Genomic DNA, 22,075 nt, shown 5'->3' with positions numbered 1-22,075 from the left:
CATCCGAATTCTTTCAATAGTTTAACATCAAGAAACGCATCGATGGACATCGAAACTATATTTAGATCATTAGAAGGCTACATAAGTGGATTACCTCACATTTTATGGCTTCCAATAGTTTGTTTCTCTTCACTAATTTACAAGTTTTTCTCTTATTTTTCTGTCATCGCTGCAGAAGGAAAACTGTCGTGTGACAAAAACGAAGGGGCAAAATAAACAGTTACTTTGGTTTCATTTTAGTTTTCATTCAACATGCCCCGTGGCAAGACATTAAAAAAATAAGAAAAAGGGAGAAAAAACGAGCGACGTGAAAAAATAAAGAAAAAACTCTACTCTATCGGAATTGAATTGAAAGGAGGAAGCTGATTTTTTTTATTATATTGCGAAAATTGCTTTTATATTGCCGTTCATCGTCGACGTCTTCAGAATCTTGTAAAAAAAAAGTTGAAAAGGTGTAAAAGTAGTATCAACAAAAAACTCGAGAATTAATTAAGTTAAGTATGTTGTAAGAGTTTATGTGAGAAAAAAAATCGTAAAACTATCGAAAATGGCTCCTCAACAAAGAGTTAATAATAAAAAAGTGAAAAGTAGCGATAAAGAGAAAAAGGAAAAGACGGAAAAAACTGAAGAAAATGCAGAATCGGGAGAAGGTTCAGGCTTAAGAGGGTATTTGAGTTCAGAACAAGGTAAGAAATTTTATTTAATTTTTTTTTTTTTCATAAAAAAAATTTATTTAATTTTTTTTCATAAAAAAAAATTTATCAAAAAAATAATTTTTAATTAAATTAAAATTAATTAATTAATAAAATTATTTTTTATTTTACTTTAATTAAATTTTATTTAAGTTTAATAATTTTTTAAATTAATTTTTAATTTATTTAAATAAAATTCAGGTAAAATATCAAATAATTTTTTTAAAATATTTTTTTTAACTTTTTTTATCAAAATTTTTTATTTATTAATCTATTGTTAATTTTTTAAAATTTAATTTAGAATTTTTTAAATTATATTTTAATTTAATTTATTTTTTTAGTTTTAAATTTATTTATTTTTTTAAATTAAAAAAATCATAAATTAATTTTTATCCAAATTTTGCTTTTAAAAAAATATTTTTAAATTTAAATTATTAATTAATTTTAAATATTTTTAAAACTTATTTTGATGAAATTTATTTATTTTATTTTTTTTTAATTTTTTTTTCTTTTAAAAAATTTAGAAATTGAATTCTGTTAATTTTTATCTTAATTTTTTTTTCTCATCAGGTTCAAACTTCATGAAAATGTTCGTAATGATGAATTCTTTGGTAATGTTCCTCACAATGGGAGTTCCCGCCATGAAACAAGCTTACGAGATCGCTCGCAGTTGGTTGGAAGAATGGGGATGGCTTTAAACATTAACTCACAAAATGATCGCTTTTATGTTACTTCGCACCGTTTTGCTCATCGGCATCTTGTCAGTCTACAGCATCGGGATGTTTCGTTTAATCAATCAATTTTTCGGCGAACGTTATCAGTCTCATCTACGTGATGAGCTGAGCAAACGAGCAAAAGACACTTTGCAACAGCAAAAAGTTTCCGTGTCATTATCTAATAACGATTTTAATCGCGACGACTTTTGCCGAAGAAAAATTGACGGATTTTACGGAATTATTAACGAGGAAGAAAACGAAGTGAAATTACAAAATTTTTGTGCAAATGACGACGACAACGACGCCAAGAACAATAAATTAACGTTAAACGATTCCAGTTATAATGTAAAAAAACATGAACATGAAAAAGATTTCCGTAACGCCGCGGAACGAAGACGCAATAATGAGAACATTAAGAAGAAAACTCAATTAAAAAAGAGCAAAGTGTTTATGACTACTACCGCGAGTGAAACGCAGGCAGAAAGGATGAGCGAAAAAGATGAAAAGCATAAATTTTATGATGATGCAGATTTTGTGACGGCAGCTCCGCGCACCGAAGACGACAAGTTAATCGACAGCGAAGAAGGGTGCTTTAAAAGTGTGACGGAGGAGGAAATGTGTTCAGTTGATAAAGGTAGCAGCAAAGGATGGCTCTTCTAATTATTGTTCTTGAGGGTAAGATTTTTACTGAAAAAAAAGTCAAGTTACGTAATTTGTAACAGTTAACGATCATAAAATCAATTTTTTATGGAAAATTGTTCAAATTACGTAACTGTGCCTAACTCAATTTTTTTTTATTTTTTAATCCAATTATTTCCATTTTTTACCTTTTACAGATGATTTTTCATTAAATCTCATCAAGAACATATAAATTTTTGTATAAATAATTAAAATTCTAATAAAATTTAATTTACTCTTTTAGGCGCATTTGGTCAATAAATCACAAAATTTATAACCATGAGGCTTCATTGTATGAGCGAATTTTAATTTAACATCATCACATATTAGAAAAAAAAATTATTTGAGGAGATTCCAATTTTGAGGGATTGGCAAAGCTCGAGTATTAAGAAGAATAGATTTGAGATGAAAGAAATTATTTGAAAGAAAGGAAGATTTCTTAAAGTTTTAACCATAATTTTTAGAAAATTTTATAGAAAACTAATATCTAAAAATTTTTTACCAAAGAATTCTTTTAAAGAAAATCAATCAATCTTACAACAAATATTGTTGTAAGAAAAGTTTATGGAAGTATCGAACAACCGAAACGAAAATTTACAATCGTTTCAAATCAATATAAGAAGGAATTTCGTCAATTTTATAAGTCTTCATCAGCGTCCTTTCTTCAGTAAGGTCACAGTTTATATAAATTAAAAGAAAAGGCAGAATTGAGTAGTCCGGCGAAATATATGAACGAACCATATCTTTTACTTTTTGTCATACAAGTCTTCATCAGGATCATTAATCGACTCAACAGCCATCGGTTCAGAGCAGAAAATATGGATCACAAGAATTTTCAAAAGGAGAACTGAGTAGAATAATTCAATAGAACAAAGACTATGAGGAAAAATAATTCGTGTACTTTTTGTCATACAAGTCTTCATCAGTATCATTAATTGATATTTGGTTAGGTAAAAAATTTAAACAAAAGACTCACTTTTCAAAATCTATGAGCAAAATGTAAGAAATAATTTAAAATTTAGAAAAACCTTCTACAGAAATTTGAGTTAAAAGAAAAAGTTTTTAAACTTCTAATTTATTAAAAAATTTAAATAATTTTTTTACTCGAGTTAAAAATACTCGAGCTTCACAAACACCCATCTAAACTCCAATCCCCAAATCTCCATTTTTATCATTCGTTTTTTGGGTGTAGTATCAATCACTTCTCTCTTCTTTTCATTCCTCTCGTTCTATGTCAACCTTATCATCAAACCATAATTGATTTCGAATGCAATCAACAACAACTCTCGCATATAGTACACAAACTCGCATTCATTTCCGATGAACCATATCCATCGCATACACAACATTGTGAAAATTGACTCGAAAAATGCAATAATCAATAGCTCAACATGACGTTGGCTTACAAAGGCACTTTTTTCACGTTTTTATTTTTTCAATAAAAAATTCGATTTTTTTTTTCGTTAGTTTTGTAATTAAACACGAGACCATGTATATAGGAGAGGGCAATTCTATAGAAATCATTTTTTTGAAAAATAACTGAAAATCAAACACCATGAAAGTGGTTTGGATTGTGTTGTTAAGCTATCCGGACATGAATAGAATATCAGAATATGAACTCACAGAATTCGTTTGGTTTTGAAAATGAAATTTTTTCGCGCAATTTAATTTATTTTTTAATAAATTTCGATGCTTCATTTTTTTTTTGTTTAACATGCAATTATCAAGTTAATTTTTTTTTTGCTTTTTTTACACTGATGGTTATGTAGGTAGGTGTTACAAATATTTATTTCGTGTTCATTAAATTAAAAAAAAAAAGTTGCAAATTTAATTTTGTGCAATATTGATTTCGGAAATCGAACCAAAAAAAAACGTTTCCTTGATATTTATTTGTTCAAGAGAAAGACTCACTAAAGTGCGTGTAGTTCAACGATCTCTCCCAACTTTTATCTTTTGTGCAAACAAATTAATGCGAATGGAAATATAACGAACAAAAAAAAATATTGTAATCCGATTATCATATCATCTTTTTGTTGTTTTTCTTGCGTACTTGATTAAATTCTCATCATCTTACATTAATTATGTAAAGCATTGTTCTCACATGGTTCATTGTTATCAATGGCACCTCTTCACTCATATGCGAAAGTATCCATTCGCAGTTACTTCTCGTTTGCGGCAAATGGACTGATAATTGTGTACGGATAGATAGATCCGAGAAAAGACAGACAAAACTTGTAAAAACGTACGTCGTCTGGCTGTACGATGTCGATAAGTTTGAGCAAGTTGAGCAAAACTTCTTTCACTTTTAATGTTTCTTACTTTTTCTTTCTTTCTGTTTCTCGTTTTTGTCGTATTTATTCAAGTATTTCTCATAAGTCTCGAAAAGTGTATGAAAAGTAATGATGATGAAGACGAGTCGACTTGCAAAAAGTTGGCTAAACTGTTTTCCCTATAAACGTTAATGTTGACACACGACATGACAGGCAATTGTTTGGAAATGTCAGAGATGGTTAAGAGGAAAGGTTTCAGGGGACAAGTTTTTTAATGAATTTGGTGAAAATTTTATTATTTAAAAATTTCATTGGAAATTTTATAAAAAATATTTAAAAAAAAAATCAAAAATCTTTTGAATTCATTCGATTTTTTTAAAATAAATTTGAGCCTACAATTTTTTTTTAATTCAAATAATTAAATATTAACTTTTTTTTAATTAAAAATAAATTTCTTTAAATAAATCTGTCAAATTTTTTATAAAAAAATTTTTTTAAATTATTTAATTGTTATTTATTTTTTTTGTTTTGATTCAATTTAATTTTCAGATGAAATTAAAAAATATTATTCTGTCAATATTGATATGGAATGTAAATTTGTAAGTCAATTTTTTTTATGAAAAATTAATTTATAATTGTTTTTTATGAAAATTTAAATAAATAATTTTTAAAAAAAAAAATAATGAAATTTTTTTTTTTTAAAAAAGATTTTTTAAAAAGTTTTTAGAAATTTTCTGAAAAATAAATATTAAAAAATTAAAAATAAATAATTTTAACAAAAATAAAATTTAAATATAAATTAATTTTTAATATTTAAAAATTGTAAATTGTTCTATTTTGTTTTTAAACTTAAATTATTTAAGTTAAAAAATTATTGCAAAAATATTTTGAATGAAAAAAATAAATAAAAATTTTTTAAAAATTAATTTAAAAATAATAATAATAAAATTATTAATAAAAAAAATTAATAAAAATTTAATTAAATTAAATTTAATTTAATTAAATTAAATTTATTAATCAATTTACAATTTTTGGATTTATTTAAATTTATTTATCTTTAATTTTTAAATTATTTTCTTTTACAAATTTGAGCAAAATAAATATTTAAAAAAAATAAAAATCTCACTGCTTTTAAATGATAAAATTTAAATAAAAATAATGTTTAAATATTAAATAATTTTAAAAAATTTTAAAATTCTTCTGATTTGTATTAAAAATTCACCTAGTTAAATAAAAAAAAAAATTATTACAAAAAAAAAAAAATTTTAATTAAATTTTAAAAAAATATCTTAAATAAAAAAATTATTAAAATTAATTAATTAATATTTAATTTTTTAAAATTTATTGAACTTTAACATTTTTTTTCAAACCACACCTCAAAAAAATAATTAAAATTCACAACTTCAACTTCACTCATCAATCATAAAACTCATATACAAAAAAAAACTCACGAAGGCCCTTTGGATGATCTCAAACGACATCCATATAAGCAACGATAACAAAAACGTGTTGGCATCGCAAATCAATAACAATTTTTATTATTCTTCAGCATTGGCTTAGTTAAAGAACTACGAAACGTAGGTTCATCGCAGCATCGTACACACGCCAAAAATGGCAATCAGAATCACGTAACAACGACGCGACAAGAGCAATCGAGATGATGTGTATTAATGACGAACTAAATTAAACTATTTATCGACTACTTGTTGCTTCTCTTGTTCAATTTTCGAACAATTTCATCTCTCACTCTCACAAATAAGCATTATTATTATGCTAATTGATTAAAAAAAAAATACTTTTACCATCGTCGCCACTTTTATCAATGAACGAGTAGATTATTAACATAAGACACTCGATGATAACTCGTTAGAGCTAATTAAAAGCATAAAAATATTATAATTTTACTGACCTGATTTCTACTTTTTTTTCCAATCGGAGATAATTGTATTCCAAGCAAATGTTAAATGTTCTCGATCCGCGACAACGAAGTACGATAAATGTACCGTACAGCAATTATTTGTTATTATTTTTATTTATTTGTGTCGGAAATTGACACATTTTATAAATTATTTACACTTTTTTCCAATAATTTCGATTTTTTTCAAGGTTACACTTTTTTTAATTTTTTTTTCTTCTCGACATCTGCTTTTAATTTAAGGATTTTTTTGTTTTTCTTTCTTATTTACATCTTTTTTTGTTTTCTACATATATCACTCTCTATACGGGTACTTAACATTCTCCTTGTTAACACGATATTTTTTTGCACAATTAAGTTTCTTTCGTAAAGTCTTTAATGAAGTTGTAACTGCTTAATTGATGCAATTTCAACAGTTAATTGCTCAATTTGTGCAGTTTTTGAGGCATTTTGGGCGATTTTGCGCGGATTTAATTGAAAAATACACAAAAACAAAAATATTCAGTGCGGACCCAAACAATGTTGTTGTTTGTCTGTTGCTCTTTTTTTTAAATTGCTTCAGTTGGGGCTTATGGATATACGGGAAACACGTACAGAAGGGAAGTTGCGTCGATGACTTAGTGCGAAAGTGACTTAAGTTGGTTTAAAGACTCGGCGCGATGAGGCGAATGAAAGGGATAAATGTCAAAATTTGTGACGTTTATGGATTTTAAGCGCGATTGGATTTAAATTTTGGGGGTTTTTTAATATTTATGAATAGAAAAAATATAAAAAAATTAAAAAAATATAAAATGTTAAAAAATTTGAAGCAAATTAATAGCAAAGAGAATATCAAATTCAATTTTAAAATTTAAATAAATATAAAAATAATAAATAAAAATTAAAACATAAAATTTTAATAAAAATTATTTTAAAAAAATATATTTAAAAAAATAAAAATTTATTAATTTAAAAATTAAATTAAAATAAAATTAAATTAAAAACAAATTGGTTTTTATAGGCAAAAATTACCTTAAACGTTCAGCAAAGTTTTTTTTAAAAATAATTTTAATTTAAAAAAAATTATTATTAAATTTAAAAAAAAAAAATTAAAAGCTTTGAATTTTGAACATAAAAAAATAAAAAATATCTGAATAAAAAAAATTAATAAAAAAAATTTTTTAAATTCTGTTTTAGGTTTAAAAGTAAATAAAATTATATTTTTTTTAAATTATTATTATTTATTAAATAAAAATTATTAAAATTTTTTTTTTAAATTATATAATTTTATTAAAATTATTTATTAAAATAAAAATTATAATTCAAAAAATGACAAAATTTTAAAATAAAAAAAAAAATAAAATTAAAAATATTTAAAGAATTATAATTTTAAACTTTTGAATGTTGAAGAAATTTAAAAATAAAATTTTATTTTTGATTTTAATTGAAATTAATCTTTTGAAATTAAATAAGATTTTTTTTTAATTATTTGAAAAATTTTAACTATCAAAAATAATATTTTTTTTTTTAAAAAAATTTTTTTTCGAACTGAGAAACGAAAAAACAAATTTTTAAAATTTAACAAAAACTTCTAAATTATTAAATTTTTAGAATATTTTGTTTAAAAAAATTAATTTGAGAATGTTTGAAGTAAAAAAAATAATTTTGAAATTTAAAAATTAAATAAAAAAATTTTAAAATAAAATATTTGAAAATAAATCAAAATTAAAATAATAAATTAAAAATATAATTTTAAATAAAAATTTTTGAAGCCTTTAAAAATATGTTTTTAAACTTACCATATTTTTTTAAATTATTTTTTTTTTTTCATTAAAAATAAAACCAAAAATTTTTTTCATTTTCTTTAAATTTACAAGCTTTTTAATTTCAACTGAATAAGTTAACAACAAAAGATTGTAAGTTTTTTCTTGTATATTTAATTTCCTGTCGAATTAACTTGTTCTTGTAATAATTTCTTAAAAATAAAAAAAAATAATATATAGAAACATGATGGATGATTAAATCATTCGTAATTTTTTTATTTTAATTAAATTTAAATTATAAACGTAAACGGAGTTTTTCTTCAAAAATAAGAAGGAGAATGATCGTATTTTTTTTAATTATTTTATTTTTTTTTTGTATTAATTATTAACAAAATAACAGAAAAATTATCTTGGTCTCAACCTAAATTACTATTTTTTTATTTTTTCATACTTTTTTCTTGTTCGTCTCGTGCAATTTTTCGATATTTTTTCTCTTCTAAGCTGATGTTGGAAAAATGGAAAGCGTTCGTTTTTTGTTTGGCATTTTTTTTATTTTTATTATTTTTTACTTTCTCGCGCGCGCAAGACAAGAAAAAAGAAAATTAATAAAGAATTTTTGTTTTTTTTATGAGTTCACTGGATAGAGTTCCGAAGACAAAAAAAAAATGATGAAATGAAAAAAATTTTCGGAAAAGTATAAAAAAAATTAATATAGAGTTAAGGACATATAATAATGGATGATTAACAACAGGACCGGCTAAAATTTATCCTGAAATATAAACAAGTTGTTTGTTGCAGCAACAGCAATGATATTTTCTAACGGATGCCAGGCGGTATGCAAAATTTTCTTATTGAAATCCAAGCAATCTACACTAATTTCATCTTTTTTCCGTTTGCCCGCTGTGCAGACTTTTCGGGGTCGCAGCACCGTCTTCGGCTTGATAATTTCCCGTGATGCCTCCAACGTGACATCTTTCTTTGAGTTGCGATCGAACACGCGGAAAAAGTTATTATAGCTACCAGTCATAATGGAGGAATCGTTGCCGTTCCAACAGCACTCGAACTTATCAAAAATACAGTCATTTTCATAAAGTGAGCATAACTTGGTGCGTAAGTATTCGTGAACCTGTAAAAAAAAATGGAAAAAAATCGAAATTAATATTTTTTATTTAAATTTTAATTAAATTTTGTGAGAAAAAATTACAAAATTTTATTAAAAAAAAATTAATTTTTTTTTTTTAATATTTTTTTTAAATTTTTTTAAAAAAATTTTTATTTTAAACCATTAAGGAGTTTTTTAGTCAAAAAAATCTTTTTAAGAAAGAAAAAATTTTCTTGAGGCTCAAAAAATATTTTTGCTTCAAAAAATAAAATTCTGAAAAATTGAAAATTTTTGAATAAAAATATTTTTTATGAGGCAAAATTTTAATATTTAGACTTTTTTTTATTATTTTTAGATAAAAAATTTTCAATTTCCATTAGAAAAAAATTTTCTCATAAAATTTTTTTTATTTTAATAAAAAAAAATTAATTTTTGAAAAAAATATATTTCAAAAAAAAAATTCATTTTTGAGAAATTTTTTTTAAGTTTTAAAAAAAATATATTTTTTTTTATTTTAAAAAAATAATTTTGAGGCAAAATTTTATTTAAATTAAAAGTTAAAATTAAACTTTTAAATTAAATTTTCAACAAAAATTTTTGATTTTGAGAGAAATATTAAGTTAAAATATACCTAAACTTTGAGCAGATTTTTTTTTTCAGCAGAATATTTTGAAAATTTTTCTTAAATTTTTGGATAAAAAATTATTTTTAAATTAAATTTTTTAATCGAAATTACAGAAAAAATATTATTTTAAAGCAATTTTATAGAAATTTTCTTCAAAAATAAATTTTTTAAAATTTTGAACTTTTGAGAAAAAATAATTTTTTTTTAAATTTTTTAATTCAAGAAACAAAAAGAAAAATTTTTAATATTTTTTTTAATTTTTTGGTTGAATAAAAATTTTTTTCAAAATAATTTTTTTAAAAATTTTCAACTTTTCAACATAAAATTTTAAAATTTTTCTCTCAAAATAAAAGAAAAAAAGTGATTTTCTTACCGGATAAGTTTCAATTGGCTTCGTTTCCATGTGCAAATCCCACACTTTAATACTCAAATAATCTCTACTTATCATATAGCGCCCGGAATTGCTCAGCTTGACATCACTGATTGAACTAATAATTTCGCGGAAGAAACTTTTGTTGGTCATGTCGGCATCCTCGGGCTCCTCGAACAGCCTCGCATGACGATCGCAGAGCGCCGACGAGCGCATATCACACAACCGAATGGTGCCCTTACTGCTCGAGTACACGAACAAATTGCATTCCGTCGGATGAAACTCCGCCGCCGTGATAACTTCCGTGAGTTCCTCCATGTTGGCCGGCTTGATGTCGACAATGTTGAAACTCTGGTCGGTTATCTCTAAATGCCACAAGTTGATGCGCAAATCGTCCGCCGACAAGTACGTCTCCTGGTCGGAATTCACGGAAATGCTGTTGATGTGGTAGGTGTGAGCGTTGGCGAAAATGCGTCGCGGCGAGGCTTCTACCATCAGATCCATCGGTTTTATGGCAGGCACACGGAGTTCTGTTATTGACGTCGGATCGCGGATGCAGCCGTTCTCCTCTTTTGTGTTGTAGCCCTCGATGCGTTTGTCGCGCTCCGACACTTTCCACAATTTGATGGTTTTGTCGTTCGTCGACAGCAAAAAGTGCGGCTGATTTTTCCGCTTTAGCCATCGGATTTTGTTGATCTTCTCCTCGATCTCCAGCGACTTGAGGTAGTCGAATTCCGGCTCGTGCGACTGAAATGTGGAATAGACGTTGTATTCGCCGCGACGTGGTTGTGATGTCTTCGAAGCAGGATCTCTCTAAAAAATTTAAAAAAATTGACATTAAAAATTGAAAATAAATTTTATTGAAAAATTTTAATATTAGAAATTAACGTAAAAAAATAAATTTAATTAAAAAAAATGAATTTGAAAGATTTTAAAATATTTTAACTTAAAAAAATAAATAAATAAAAAATCTTTTAAATTCAATTCCAAAATATTTTTATCTTTAAAAGAAAAAAAAAAAATAAAAAAAAATTTTATTTTATATAAAAAAAAAAAAAAATTTTTTTTAAAAATTAAAATTTAATTTTAATTTAATTAAAAATTTAATTTAATTTAATTGAAAATATTTAATTATAAAAAAAACAATTTTTTATACACTAAAATTATTTAAAAAAAATAAATTTAATATTTAAAATTAATTAATTCAAAAAATCTAATTTTAGTTTAATTTAAAAATTTAAACAGATTTTTTTGGGTAATATTTTTTATGAAAAAAATTATTTATTAAAAATTAAAATTTTAATTTATTAAAAAAAAGAAATTTCATAACATTTAAATTTCATTGAGGTAATTAAATTTAAAGATTAATAAAAAAAAAATATTGAAGACAATTTTTTTTTAATTTTAATTTAAAAAAATTAATATTAAAAAAATATTTAAAAAAATCAAAAAAAAAAATATGTAAAAAAAATAATTAAAAAAAATTAGGAATAAATAAAATAAATAAAAGAATTGAAATGCTAAAATTAAATTTGAAAATAATAATTTTATTTATTTAAATATTTTTTTTAAATCAAATTTTAAATTTTTTTTTTTGGTTTAAAACAACTTTTTTTTATTTTAAAATATGTAAAATTAATTTTATTTAATTTTAATTATTTAATTTTTTTAAAATTTATTTAAACAATTAAATTGAATCAAATTGAAATTATTTTAAAAAATTAAAATTTTAAAAAATATGTTAAAATTATATTTTCCCGTCAATTTAAAATAAAAAATCCTTACCTGAAAAATCACAACTCTGCCGCCTTTGTCGCCCGTAGCCAACAATTCCCCGTCGTCATTGAACTCCACGCAGGAAATTATATCAGCATCGGTGACGTCATCATCCAAAGCACCCTTGATTTGCGAAAAACACCACGAAGTCTCGCCATTTCCTGAAAAAAAAATCAAAATTCCAATTAAAAAATTTCCTCTTCAACAAAATCTTCACTTTTAATTATTCGCCTCATTTAAAGGAGTTGCAAAACATCTCATTTACACGCGCAAACAAAAGATAAAAAAAAAAAATAAAGAGACTGAAATCTCACAAAAGTGTCATAATTTCGTCATGTGATGATAATTTAAGTTGCGAGATAATTGACAAAATGTAATTAAAAAATTGTAAAAAATGCAAGAAAAGTGTGTTAATGTGAAAAAAGTGAAAAAAGTGAAAAAAGGAAAAAGCCTACCTTTCAGCGCAGTATTATTAAGCAAAGCGTGATCGGAGCTGCGTGTATTGTAGCGAGGCGATGGCGGTAATGAAGTGTCGGATGATGATGCTATTTTGTGTGATTTTTGTGTGTATGGAAGGTAGGGAAGAATGTTTTTAGTGATAATGACAATAATAACGCAATAAAATTAAGTGAAAATGATAAGAATGCTGTTCTCGTGTGTCATAAATGATGCGGCGGCGGCGGCCCGCGGCGATGATTGAATGAGAAAAGTGTTTAATGTGTGTGTGAAAAAAGATTTTTGATGGATTACTCGTCGCAATAATGGAAAGTGTGTGACCTTCAGAGGGATTTTTAGATGAAATTTGAGATAAAAACGTGCCAAAAGTCACGAAGATTTAATAGAAAAAAAATGATTTTTTGTTAGAAAAATAAGATTTAAGACTCAAATGAAGGATTTTAAGGCTTAATTTAAGATTTTTTTTCTAAAATTAGTTTGAGAAGACTTTATTCTAAAATGATAAGAAAATGGCTTAAATTCAAAAAGTTCGTTAATGAAAAGTTTTAGAATTTCATTAAAAAGTTAAAATTTTTAAAAATTAATTTAATTAATTAATTAATTCTAAATTTTTAAAATATTATAAAAAATTTCAAATTTATAAAAAAATTAAGATTTATAAAATTTTATAAAAAAGTTAAAATAAAAAAAAACAATTTAACAAAAAAAATTATTTAAATTTTTATAATTTGATAAAAAAATTTTAAATTTTTTTTTTTTATTATTTTTTTTATAATTTTAATTTTTTTTTAAATTTATAAATTTTAATTCAAAATTTTGTTCAGAATGATTTTTCAAAATTATTTTTAGATTCAAAAAATATTTTTAAAAATTTTTATTTAATAGATTTTGAAGTTATGAGGTCTAACAAAAGTCATAAAAGATCGAATTAGAATGCAAAAATTTTTAATTTTTATTTTAAAATAGTTTTTTAGATTCTAAAAATAAATTTTTGAAAAAAATCATACAAAAATGTAAAATTTTGCCTTTTTATCAAAAGTAATTTTCCGAAAATTTTCTTTGAGTGTTCAAAAATTTAAAATTTTAAAGAATTTTCAATTAAATTGAAACAAAAATTATTTTTTTCTGAAGATAATTTTTAAAATCGCTCTCCGAATGAACTTTTTTGTACAAAAAATTATCTTTGAACATTGAAAAATTATCAATTTTAACAGATTTTTATCTTTTTTGAGTCGAAAATCTTTAGTTTCAAGTCATAAACTTTAAAATTTTAATTTTAAAAAAATTTTTAGGTCAAAAAATTTGAAATTTATCAAATTTTTGATATCTTGTTAGTTGAAATTCTTCCATTTTGGATGTAAAAGTTATAAAATTATTGCTTTAAAATGCGTTTTAGACAAAAATTCATCTCCGAAGTTTAAAAAATTAAGAATTTAAACATTTTTTATTGTTTTGTGACTTGAAAAAATTCAATTTAGAGCTAAAAAGATCTAAATTGACATCTTTTTGGTTCAAAAATTTTCTTTGGAGATTCATCAACTTCGAATTTTAACAATTTCTGATAATTCGTGAATAAAAAATTATCAATTTTGAGCTCAAACTTTCCAAATTGTGTCGTCAAATCGATATTTTGATATAAAATCTGCCATTTGAACTCCTAAAATATCAAATTTTTACAATTATTGATCTTCAAATTGAATTTTTCTTATCCAGAAATGCCAGATTCGATCCTAAAATGAAATTTTTCAATAAAAAAATTAAATTTTTATAAATTTTTGTCCTTTTTGAGTTGAAAAATCCTTTAATTTAATGAAAAATGCAACAAAATTGGCACTTAAAAATTTTTTTGAACCAAAATTTGTCCTCAAATCTTCTCAAACTTCGATTTTTTAACTTTTTCATCCAAAATTTCTCTCTTAAAAATTTTTCTCTTATCAAAACCATCAATTTTCGACCTCAAATCGACCAAATCATCAAAAATCCCCCTTCGTGCCGTCTCAATTGATCGCAAGAAACCACACACTCATCGACGCAACAACATATTCCGTGTGCGGCACAAACAACAAAAACCAAAACTTGACTCGAAAATGTCAAAAATGCTATTAAACTGTTGCTTCATCGATACGGATTGTTTATTTCTCCGCCGTCGCCGCAGCACGACAAATGTCGATAGTTGGCATTTACTTGATGGAAATCCTTTTTTTGTTGCGTCAAAATGCGGCTCGTTAATCATCGTCAGCGGGATTTGGCTCAAAAAGTGACAAGAAGGGTTTCAAAAAAATTTTTGTCTTTGTGCCGAGATGATAATTTGCGACGACGACGACGACGAGAAATAGAGAGCGAGCTAATAAATTATTTTGTAACATCCAATAAATGCTCAATAACATGTGCAAATGTACAACAAAACACGCACACAAATGTACACGGGCGGCGGTACGTGCGATAAAGCGACAGTCTCATAGGTTTTTTTTTCCAATAATAGCATTTTCACTTTTTCCTCGCGAATTGTTGTTGTTGTGCGGCATTTCCGTCTTGCGTTTCTTCGTCGTTCCTCGGAACTTCTTCCGACTCTCGAATCTGGCTCGTCGGGCGAAAGGGTGTAAAAATGTGATTTTTGCATGCACACACACAGACACACAAGCACACACGGAAGACATGTAGCAAAAATATACAATGCTCTGCTTACCAGCCATTTTCTAGATGGGAATTTTTGCTCGTTTTTTTTCGTTATTGCGCCGTTTTGCGATGCGGTTTGCACAGTTTAATGGCCGGCGTTCTCTCGATTGTTCACTTGGGAAGGACTTCAACACTCGGGTTTGTTTGCAAACATTATTCTAGGCGTAGAAATTTAATCAAAAATACAGACTTTTTAGCGTCTCGAAACGTATCGGCAGTTTTCGAGTGAATCTGAATCGGAACCAACTCGAAGGCATGAACGGTCGGAATAATGCGATATATGGAAAAGTATAAACGGAACGGAATGGATGAACAATCGAAATGGATGCGATTTGAGACGAATGAAAGTGATGAGGCACGTGACGACTTGCACGAGGAAATCCATAGTGACTGAGTGAGACGATGTGAGACGAATGAAAGTGAACTGTTATACAGCTGTCAGCTAAGTATACCAGTCTGTTATACTTAGCTGACAGATGTATAACAGTTCAATTTCATTCGTCTCAATTGAGGATGCGAGTCACTATGGATTTCCTCGTGCAAGTCGTCACGAGCCTCACGTATACAGATGTATAACAGTATCACTTTTGATCGTCTCACTCAGTCACGATGGATTTCGCATGTCGATGCGGGAAATGGTAGATGGCGCTGGCGTCCTTATCAATTGCATTCGTCTCATGGGAAAAATCGGTGCCGGAAATGAAAAAATCGGTGCCGGAAATGAAAAAATCGGTGCACTTCCGGTCGAGAGTAGCGCCTTCCACGCCTGCAAATAACAACTTCCAAAGGCGTTGCAAGGCGAAAATTTTTGGGGGGGCAAACAGAACAAATATAGCTTTTGACCCCTAAATTCTGAAAATTTTCTTTGAAAACTTAAAATTTTTGGGGGGGCATTGCCCTCATTTTGCCCTGACAACTTCACGAATAATCATCAAATTTCCCATTTTTCCCGTTTTTTAAAGAGCAAAGAGACGCGACTTGAGTGAAAAAAGATGCCGGTCATTGGCGTGAAACGAGACGAGCTCTTCAAGGCACTCGGCAAGACTTACAGTAAGTAAAAATCGATTTAATTTTTTATCTCCATGTCTTAATTAAATAAAAAATTTATTTAAAAAAAAAATTACTAAATATTTATTTAATTATTAATTTAATTTAAAAATAATTTTTTTATATTTTTTTAATTAATTAAAATATTATTTATTTTTTTGAAAATTCATTTAAAATTTTACAATTTTGACTTGAATAAAATTTTTATAAATTAAATTAAAATTTATTTTTTTTATTAAATTAATTTTTATTAAAAAATTAAAATGAATTCATTAAATTTAAAAATATTTTTTTTTTTTTTGAAAAATAATTTTAATTTATTTTATTAAAAATTGCATGTTAATATATTTCTTGAAATAAAATAAAATTAAAAAAATTCTAATTAAAATTAATTAATTAATTTTTTTTAGAAAATTTATTTTAATTAAATTAAATAATTTTATTAAATCGAAATAATTTTTTAAATATTTTTAATTAAATTCGTATCTAATTAAATTTTTAAAATAAAAAAAAAATCAAAAAATTATCAAAACTTTTAAAATAATTTCAAATTTTTATAAAAATTGAATATAATCAATGTAATCATTTTTTAAAGATAATTAATTTTTTTTTCTTTAATTTTTTTTTTTTTTTAATTTACATTTTGTCCAAAATTAAAATTTCGTTATATTTTTTTTCAAAAAATAAAATTTTTCATTTTTACATGAAATTTTTTAAAAATATTTTTTTTTTAGAATAAATAAATCAAAAGTTGTTAATGTCAATGAACAACAAAAAACTTTTTGAAAAATTTATTTTTTTTCAATAAAATATCTGAACATATTCATTTTCATCAATTTTTTTTATCAATTGATTAATAAAATATCAACGGACTTTAAAATTATTGCAAAATTTTAATTTTTTATCTTAAGCTATTCCACAAGATTTTCGATAAAAATTTTAATTTCTTTAAAAAGCTTGCAAATTGTCAAAATTATTGAATCAATTCGCCAAAAAAAAAATCTGACAATTTTTGATTATTTTAATTAAAAAAAATTATTTTATTTTTTAAAAAAAAATAAATAAAATAAAATAAAATTAATATTTTAAAATTAATTTTTCAAAAAAATCAAAAATCCGCTTAAATCTCTCAACACATGAAAAAATCATCACACTTTTTCCAATAACGCGAAAAAAACGACACTAAACATTCAACGTCATTAAAAACGTAAATAAATAGAGAAAAAAAATAACGCAAAGTGTACTCACCTCTCATCTGCACATTCATGGCTTTGTTGATGTAATTGCCGATTTTCGAGAAGCTCGATTGCCGACTCACAGGCTTCGAATCCGGATAACTTGGAGGCGGAGAACGCGGCGGCGATCCGCCCCAATCAACAGGTTGCGGGCTCTGTCTACCCCATTTGTTGATGTAAATATTGTTTGTCGTGCTGTGCGCCGTTTTGAACGGGAATTGGAGATCAGACTGCGAAACAGGTGAAAAAAAAATTAAATGAAAAATGATTTAATGAGCAATATTGAGGTAATTGTTTGTTCAATAAATGAATATTATTGAGCGACGACGAATGAACAGAAAAAAAAAATATTCGCAACAACAACAAAAAGTGCATGTATGATTTATTCAATCACATAAATTTATACTAAATGTACTTTTTTATGCTTTTTTGTGTGTCAATGTTGTTTGTTGCGAATTTTTTTTTTTTTTTACTTAAAATAGTTTATTTGATTTGTTCACGATTTTCTGACAACTATTTGTTTTGCAGTTGTTGCTGTTATTAACAGGGTTGACAAAAAATTATTAAAAATAATTAATTTAAATTAAAATTAAAAAAAAAAAACAAATTAAAAAAATTTAAAATAAATTAAATTTAATTAATTAAATATAAAATTTAAAATTTATATAAAATATGAAAATAAAATTAATTTTAATTTTTTTAAACAAAAAAAAAATTAATTTTTAGATAATTTAAATTTTATTAAATATTTTTTACGACGACTTTTGTCCTGGGGTTCTTTGGACCTCCCATTAGTTTTTTAATTTTAAAATTAATTTAATTTTGACTTAAGTTTATGTTTAAGAAAATTTTGAAATTATTTAAAAATCTAATATTTTTTTCTTTTTTACTTTGGTTAAATTTCATGAAAAAAAAAAAATTTTTTTTTAAAAAAAAAAAATTAATGTTAAATGCAAATAATTTAATTTTTTATAATTTATTTAATTTTAATTTAATTTTTTTTAATTTAATAATTTTTTAATTATTTTTTTTAAATTAATTATTTTAATTAAAATTAAAATTAAAAAAAATATTTTAACTTAAGAAGAAATAAATTTTAAAATTAAATTAAATTTTAAAATTTACATAATTTTTTAATTTTTAAAAAAATTTCAAGAAAAATATTTTTTTAAATTAATTTTTTTTTTTGATAAAAAAATTATTTGATTTAAGTCAAATTAAAATTCAATTAATTTAAAAATGAAAATAAATTTTATGAATTTAATTTTTTATTTTAATTAATTTAAATTAAATTTATTATTTGAAATTTTATTTTAAATTAATTTAAGCTCTTGTTTAAGAAAAATTTAAAATAAGTCAAAAATCAAATATTTTTTTAGATTTTGAACCAAATTTCGGGAAAAATAATAATTTAAATTAAATTAAATTTTTCTATTTAAATTAAATTTAATTTAATAATTTTTTTATAATTTAAATTTATTTTTAAAATTTTAATTAAATTTAAATTTAAAAAATTATTGAAATTTTTTTGAGCCCTGTTCATTAGTTGAGAACGCGCACGGACATCAATGCCAATGACATTTTTTCCACTTTGCAGCTTTTTTTTCTCGCTGCTAATGTTCTACTTAGCGAACATTACACACTTGTTAAGTAAATTGACAAATTAATCAGGTAGGAACAAAAAATTCTCCATGTATGCGACGCAGAAAAAAAATCATTTTTTTTTTCAATCATAAAAACGCAAATAAATTAATAATGACAGATTTTTTCATTTTAATTTTAGGTTCGGCCTGCGAAACTTTTCAAGCACGTGAAATTTATTTGCAATAATTTCCGAACACACAACGCGAGAGACTTTTAGAACCGCTTTAGATGCAGAGTCAAGTAATGCAAATACGTAATTGATTAACAACAATATTATCTAAGCAAATATTTGCTGAATATGGGTGCTTGACGTGCAAATGTCGGTACTGCAAATGTGTGACGGCGCGAAACATTAACACGTGAAACTGGTTCTGTCTCTCTTTTGAATTTTTGCGTATTTTTTTCGTCGTGCGAAGCTGTTGCACCGAGGCTTTATCCTTGTACTTGTTGGTCCAGTTATGGTGCGACGCCTGGTTGCAAGTCGAAAGATTTAAAGTAGAGCGTGATTTTCTGATATAATTTTTATGGTTGGAGTTTGAGTCGAATGGATCATGGGCGGAATTTGGAGTTCAAGGAAGGTAAGTTTTTAATTTTTTTTATGTTTAAAAATTCATCCTAAAAGGTAAGTTTTTGAAAATTTCATAATTAAGGGCAATTTAATTTTATAATTAAAAAAAAATGATTTCCTCCAATTTAATTTTTTGAGAAATCATAAAATTTTACAACAAAAAATTTTTTTATAATTTTTATAGTTTTTGAAAAGTTAAAAAATATTTGTAAAAATTAATCAAAATTAAAAAAAAAATAATTTTTTCTTTAAAAAATGATAAATTTTGTTAAGAAAAATCTCTTCTAATTTTAAAAATTGAACTTGTTGATTAATTCTTCATAGAAAAAAAAAATAAAACTTTTTACTTTTTTCGTAAAAAAATATTTTTTAATTTTTAATATAAAATTTAAAAAAAAAATAATTTTCAAAAATAAAAAAAAATTAATTTAACTTAAATATTTTTTTTTTAAATTTTACACTGTTATGAAAGTTCATATGAATTTCATATTGAATATGATCGTTAACAAAAATATGACTTTTATTGAAAAACTTTTTGAACTTTCATATGAATTTCTAAAAAATACTAAAGCAATAAAAAAAATAATAATTAAAGTATTAAAATTAATTTAAAGAAAAATAATTAAAATAAAAATTTATTTTTTTTTTTTAAAATAATTAAAAATTAATTTATTTTTTAAAAATTAAAAAATGAAAATTAAAAAAAATAATTAAAATTAAAAAAATAAAAAAAATTAAAAAAAATAAAAAAATTAAAAAAAATTTTTAAAATATAATTAAAAACAAATTAAAAAATTATTTCAAAATTTAATTTTATTTTAATTTTTTTATTTTTTTTAAATTTTTTGTTACAAAATTGTACATAAATTGAATTTCATAAAAAAATAGTTTTTTTATTTTCAAAAAACCGTTAAAAATTAAAAAAATTTTAAAAACTTATTTAAAAAAAAAATTTTATATTAAAATTTTAAAATTAATTAAAATAAACTTGTTAAATTTTAAAAATTAATACGGGAAATAAAAATAAAAATAAAATAAAAATCTAAATAATTAATTTTTTTTATGTAATTTTTTTATTTAATTTTTATATTTTTTTATTTTTTTATTTTTTTCAACAAAAATATTTATTTATTTATGAATCAAAAATTTTTTTATAATGAACCTTAAATTTTTTTAATTTTTTATCAATTTTAACTTTTTGACATATTCTGAAGCAATATAACTTATCACTTCGTTTAAGACTTAGCTTAAAAATTTAACTTCAAAATTTTTTTAAAAACCTTTTAATGACGTAAGATTCTTCATTTTAATCCAAAACTCTTAAAAAATGACTCAACTCCTGTCAACGTTAAGAACAAACTATTCATCAACTTCTTATCACTCCTCAGAGCATTTTTTGAAGTAGTCTCGTCATTATCTTGTCAACAACAGCACTTCACCTTGTTACTTCGTGTTAGTTTTTACATACAAATGTCACAATTACTCGATAAATAATAACTAAACAAAAATTTAAATTCTCCATTAATTTTTTTTTTGCATATTAATTGAAAGTTGTTTACTCAACGAATTATCAAAATCTCAGAATCACGTAAAAAAATTTAAAAAAAACATCTGCCCGAATTTCCGAATCTTTTTGGATCATCTTTGATCAGAAAATGACCTGCTATAAAGTCATTCAACTCTCAAGACAGAAAAAAATTGAAAATTGTCATGTAAAAATAAAAAATGGTGACTCACGTTTATGAATTTTTTTTCTGGTTCTTATTGGGGGGCCTTGAATTGGATTTTCGTGTTGTCAGTGATTTCTTTTATCATTAGCACTTGTTCGTCAAAAAAGTATTAAATTTTCATAATTTCATGTTTTTTTTTGTTCTTTATGAATTTTATGATTCACTGCACTTTTTTGCACGTGTTTTGAATTTTTGTTAGATTTTCATTCATGCAACATAGAATTATTTTTAGAAAATTGTTTGTTTTTTTTTTCTTATTATAAATTGCAGACTTTTGTTATTTTTGCACAAAATTTTTATGTTTATGATCTCAGTTGTGAGAGAAAAGATGGAAGGTCACACCAAAAGTATCACGTAAGATTTTTTTCGTGGAGCAGATAAGAGACTTTGTGAGACTTAGTAATGCAAATAGTATTAAGCTAATTTATGGCACAAGACAATAAAATTTTTTTTCCTTCAAATTTTTCACTTTTTTTGTATAAAAATATTCGTGATCTAATTTTTTTTCACTTTTTATGTTTTTTTTTATTTTTTTTAATTTTTATTCGAAACAGATACCTTCAAGTTAACACATGATAATTACACGTCGTTTAAAAATATATCGAAAAATTTGTTTATTCTTTAGTTTTTTTTTACGATACGATCCAATAGATAAACAATTGATCGAAACAATTTAATATTTTTTCTTTTAATTTAAGCTAATTATTATGTCGTTTTACGGCATGGCAGTCCAAATGCTCAAACGAAACTAAACTTATCTGATCTCTCGAGTACTGGATACACGCGACGACGACGACAGCGAACGACATACGACATCAAAATATACGACTCTG

The 22,075-nt window shown here is 24.0% G+C and overlaps 2 protein-coding genes across 5 annotated transcripts; one reads left to right on the top strand and one right to left on the bottom strand.

Moving 5' to 3' along the window:
• The first annotated feature begins 203 nt into the window (after window positions 1–203).
• On the top strand, window positions 204–2,343 carry LOC134834630 (uncharacterized). 2 transcript variants are annotated; one of them, XM_063849364.1, is made up of 3 exons: window positions 204–686; window positions 1,263–2,083; window positions 2,245–2,343. In XM_063849364.1, the coding sequence occupies exon 2, from the start codon at window positions 1,406–1,408 to the stop codon at window positions 2,066–2,068; it is 663 nt and encodes a 220-aa protein (XP_063705434.1). In that variant the 5' UTR covers window positions 204–686; window positions 1,263–1,405; the 3' UTR covers window positions 2,069–2,083; window positions 2,245–2,343. Both variants share the same exon structure in this region, with proteins under 2 accessions (XP_063705434.1, XP_063705436.1).
• A 6,030-nt stretch (window positions 2,344–8,373) lies between these two features.
• Window positions 8,374–21,451, bottom strand: LOC134833090 (protein phosphatase PP2A 55 kDa regulatory subunit). Of its 3 annotated transcripts, none has more exons than XM_063847281.1 (5): window positions 21,250–21,451; window positions 17,314–17,530; window positions 11,896–12,047; window positions 10,114–10,923; window positions 8,374–9,139 (listed from the first exon to the last, which is right to left on the bottom strand). In XM_063847281.1, exons 2-5 carry the CDS (start codon window positions 17,330–17,332, stop codon window positions 8,771–8,773), a joined length of 1,350 nt encoding a protein of 449 aa, XP_063703351.1. In that variant the 5' UTR covers window positions 17,333–17,530; window positions 21,250–21,451; the 3' UTR covers window positions 8,374–8,770. The 3 variants fall into 3 exon arrangements, with proteins under 3 accessions (XP_063703351.1, XP_063703350.1, XP_063703353.1); XM_063847280.1 differs by lacking the exons at window positions 17,314–17,530; window positions 21,250–21,451 and adding exons at window positions 12,342–12,431; window positions 15,029–15,248; XM_063847283.1 differs by lacking the exons at window positions 17,314–17,530; window positions 21,250–21,451 and adding an exon at window positions 15,029–15,248.
• Window positions 21,452–22,075: the final 624 nt, after the last annotated feature.

The sequence above is a fragment of the Culicoides brevitarsis genome, chromosome 3 (assembly GCF_036172545.1).
Source record: "Culicoides brevitarsis isolate CSIRO-B50_1 chromosome 3, AGI_CSIRO_Cbre_v1, whole genome shotgun sequence".
Lineage (NCBI taxonomy): Eukaryota > Metazoa > Arthropoda > Insecta > Diptera > Ceratopogonidae > Culicoides > Culicoides brevitarsis.
This window is presented reverse-complemented; position numbering and strand designations above follow the sequence as displayed.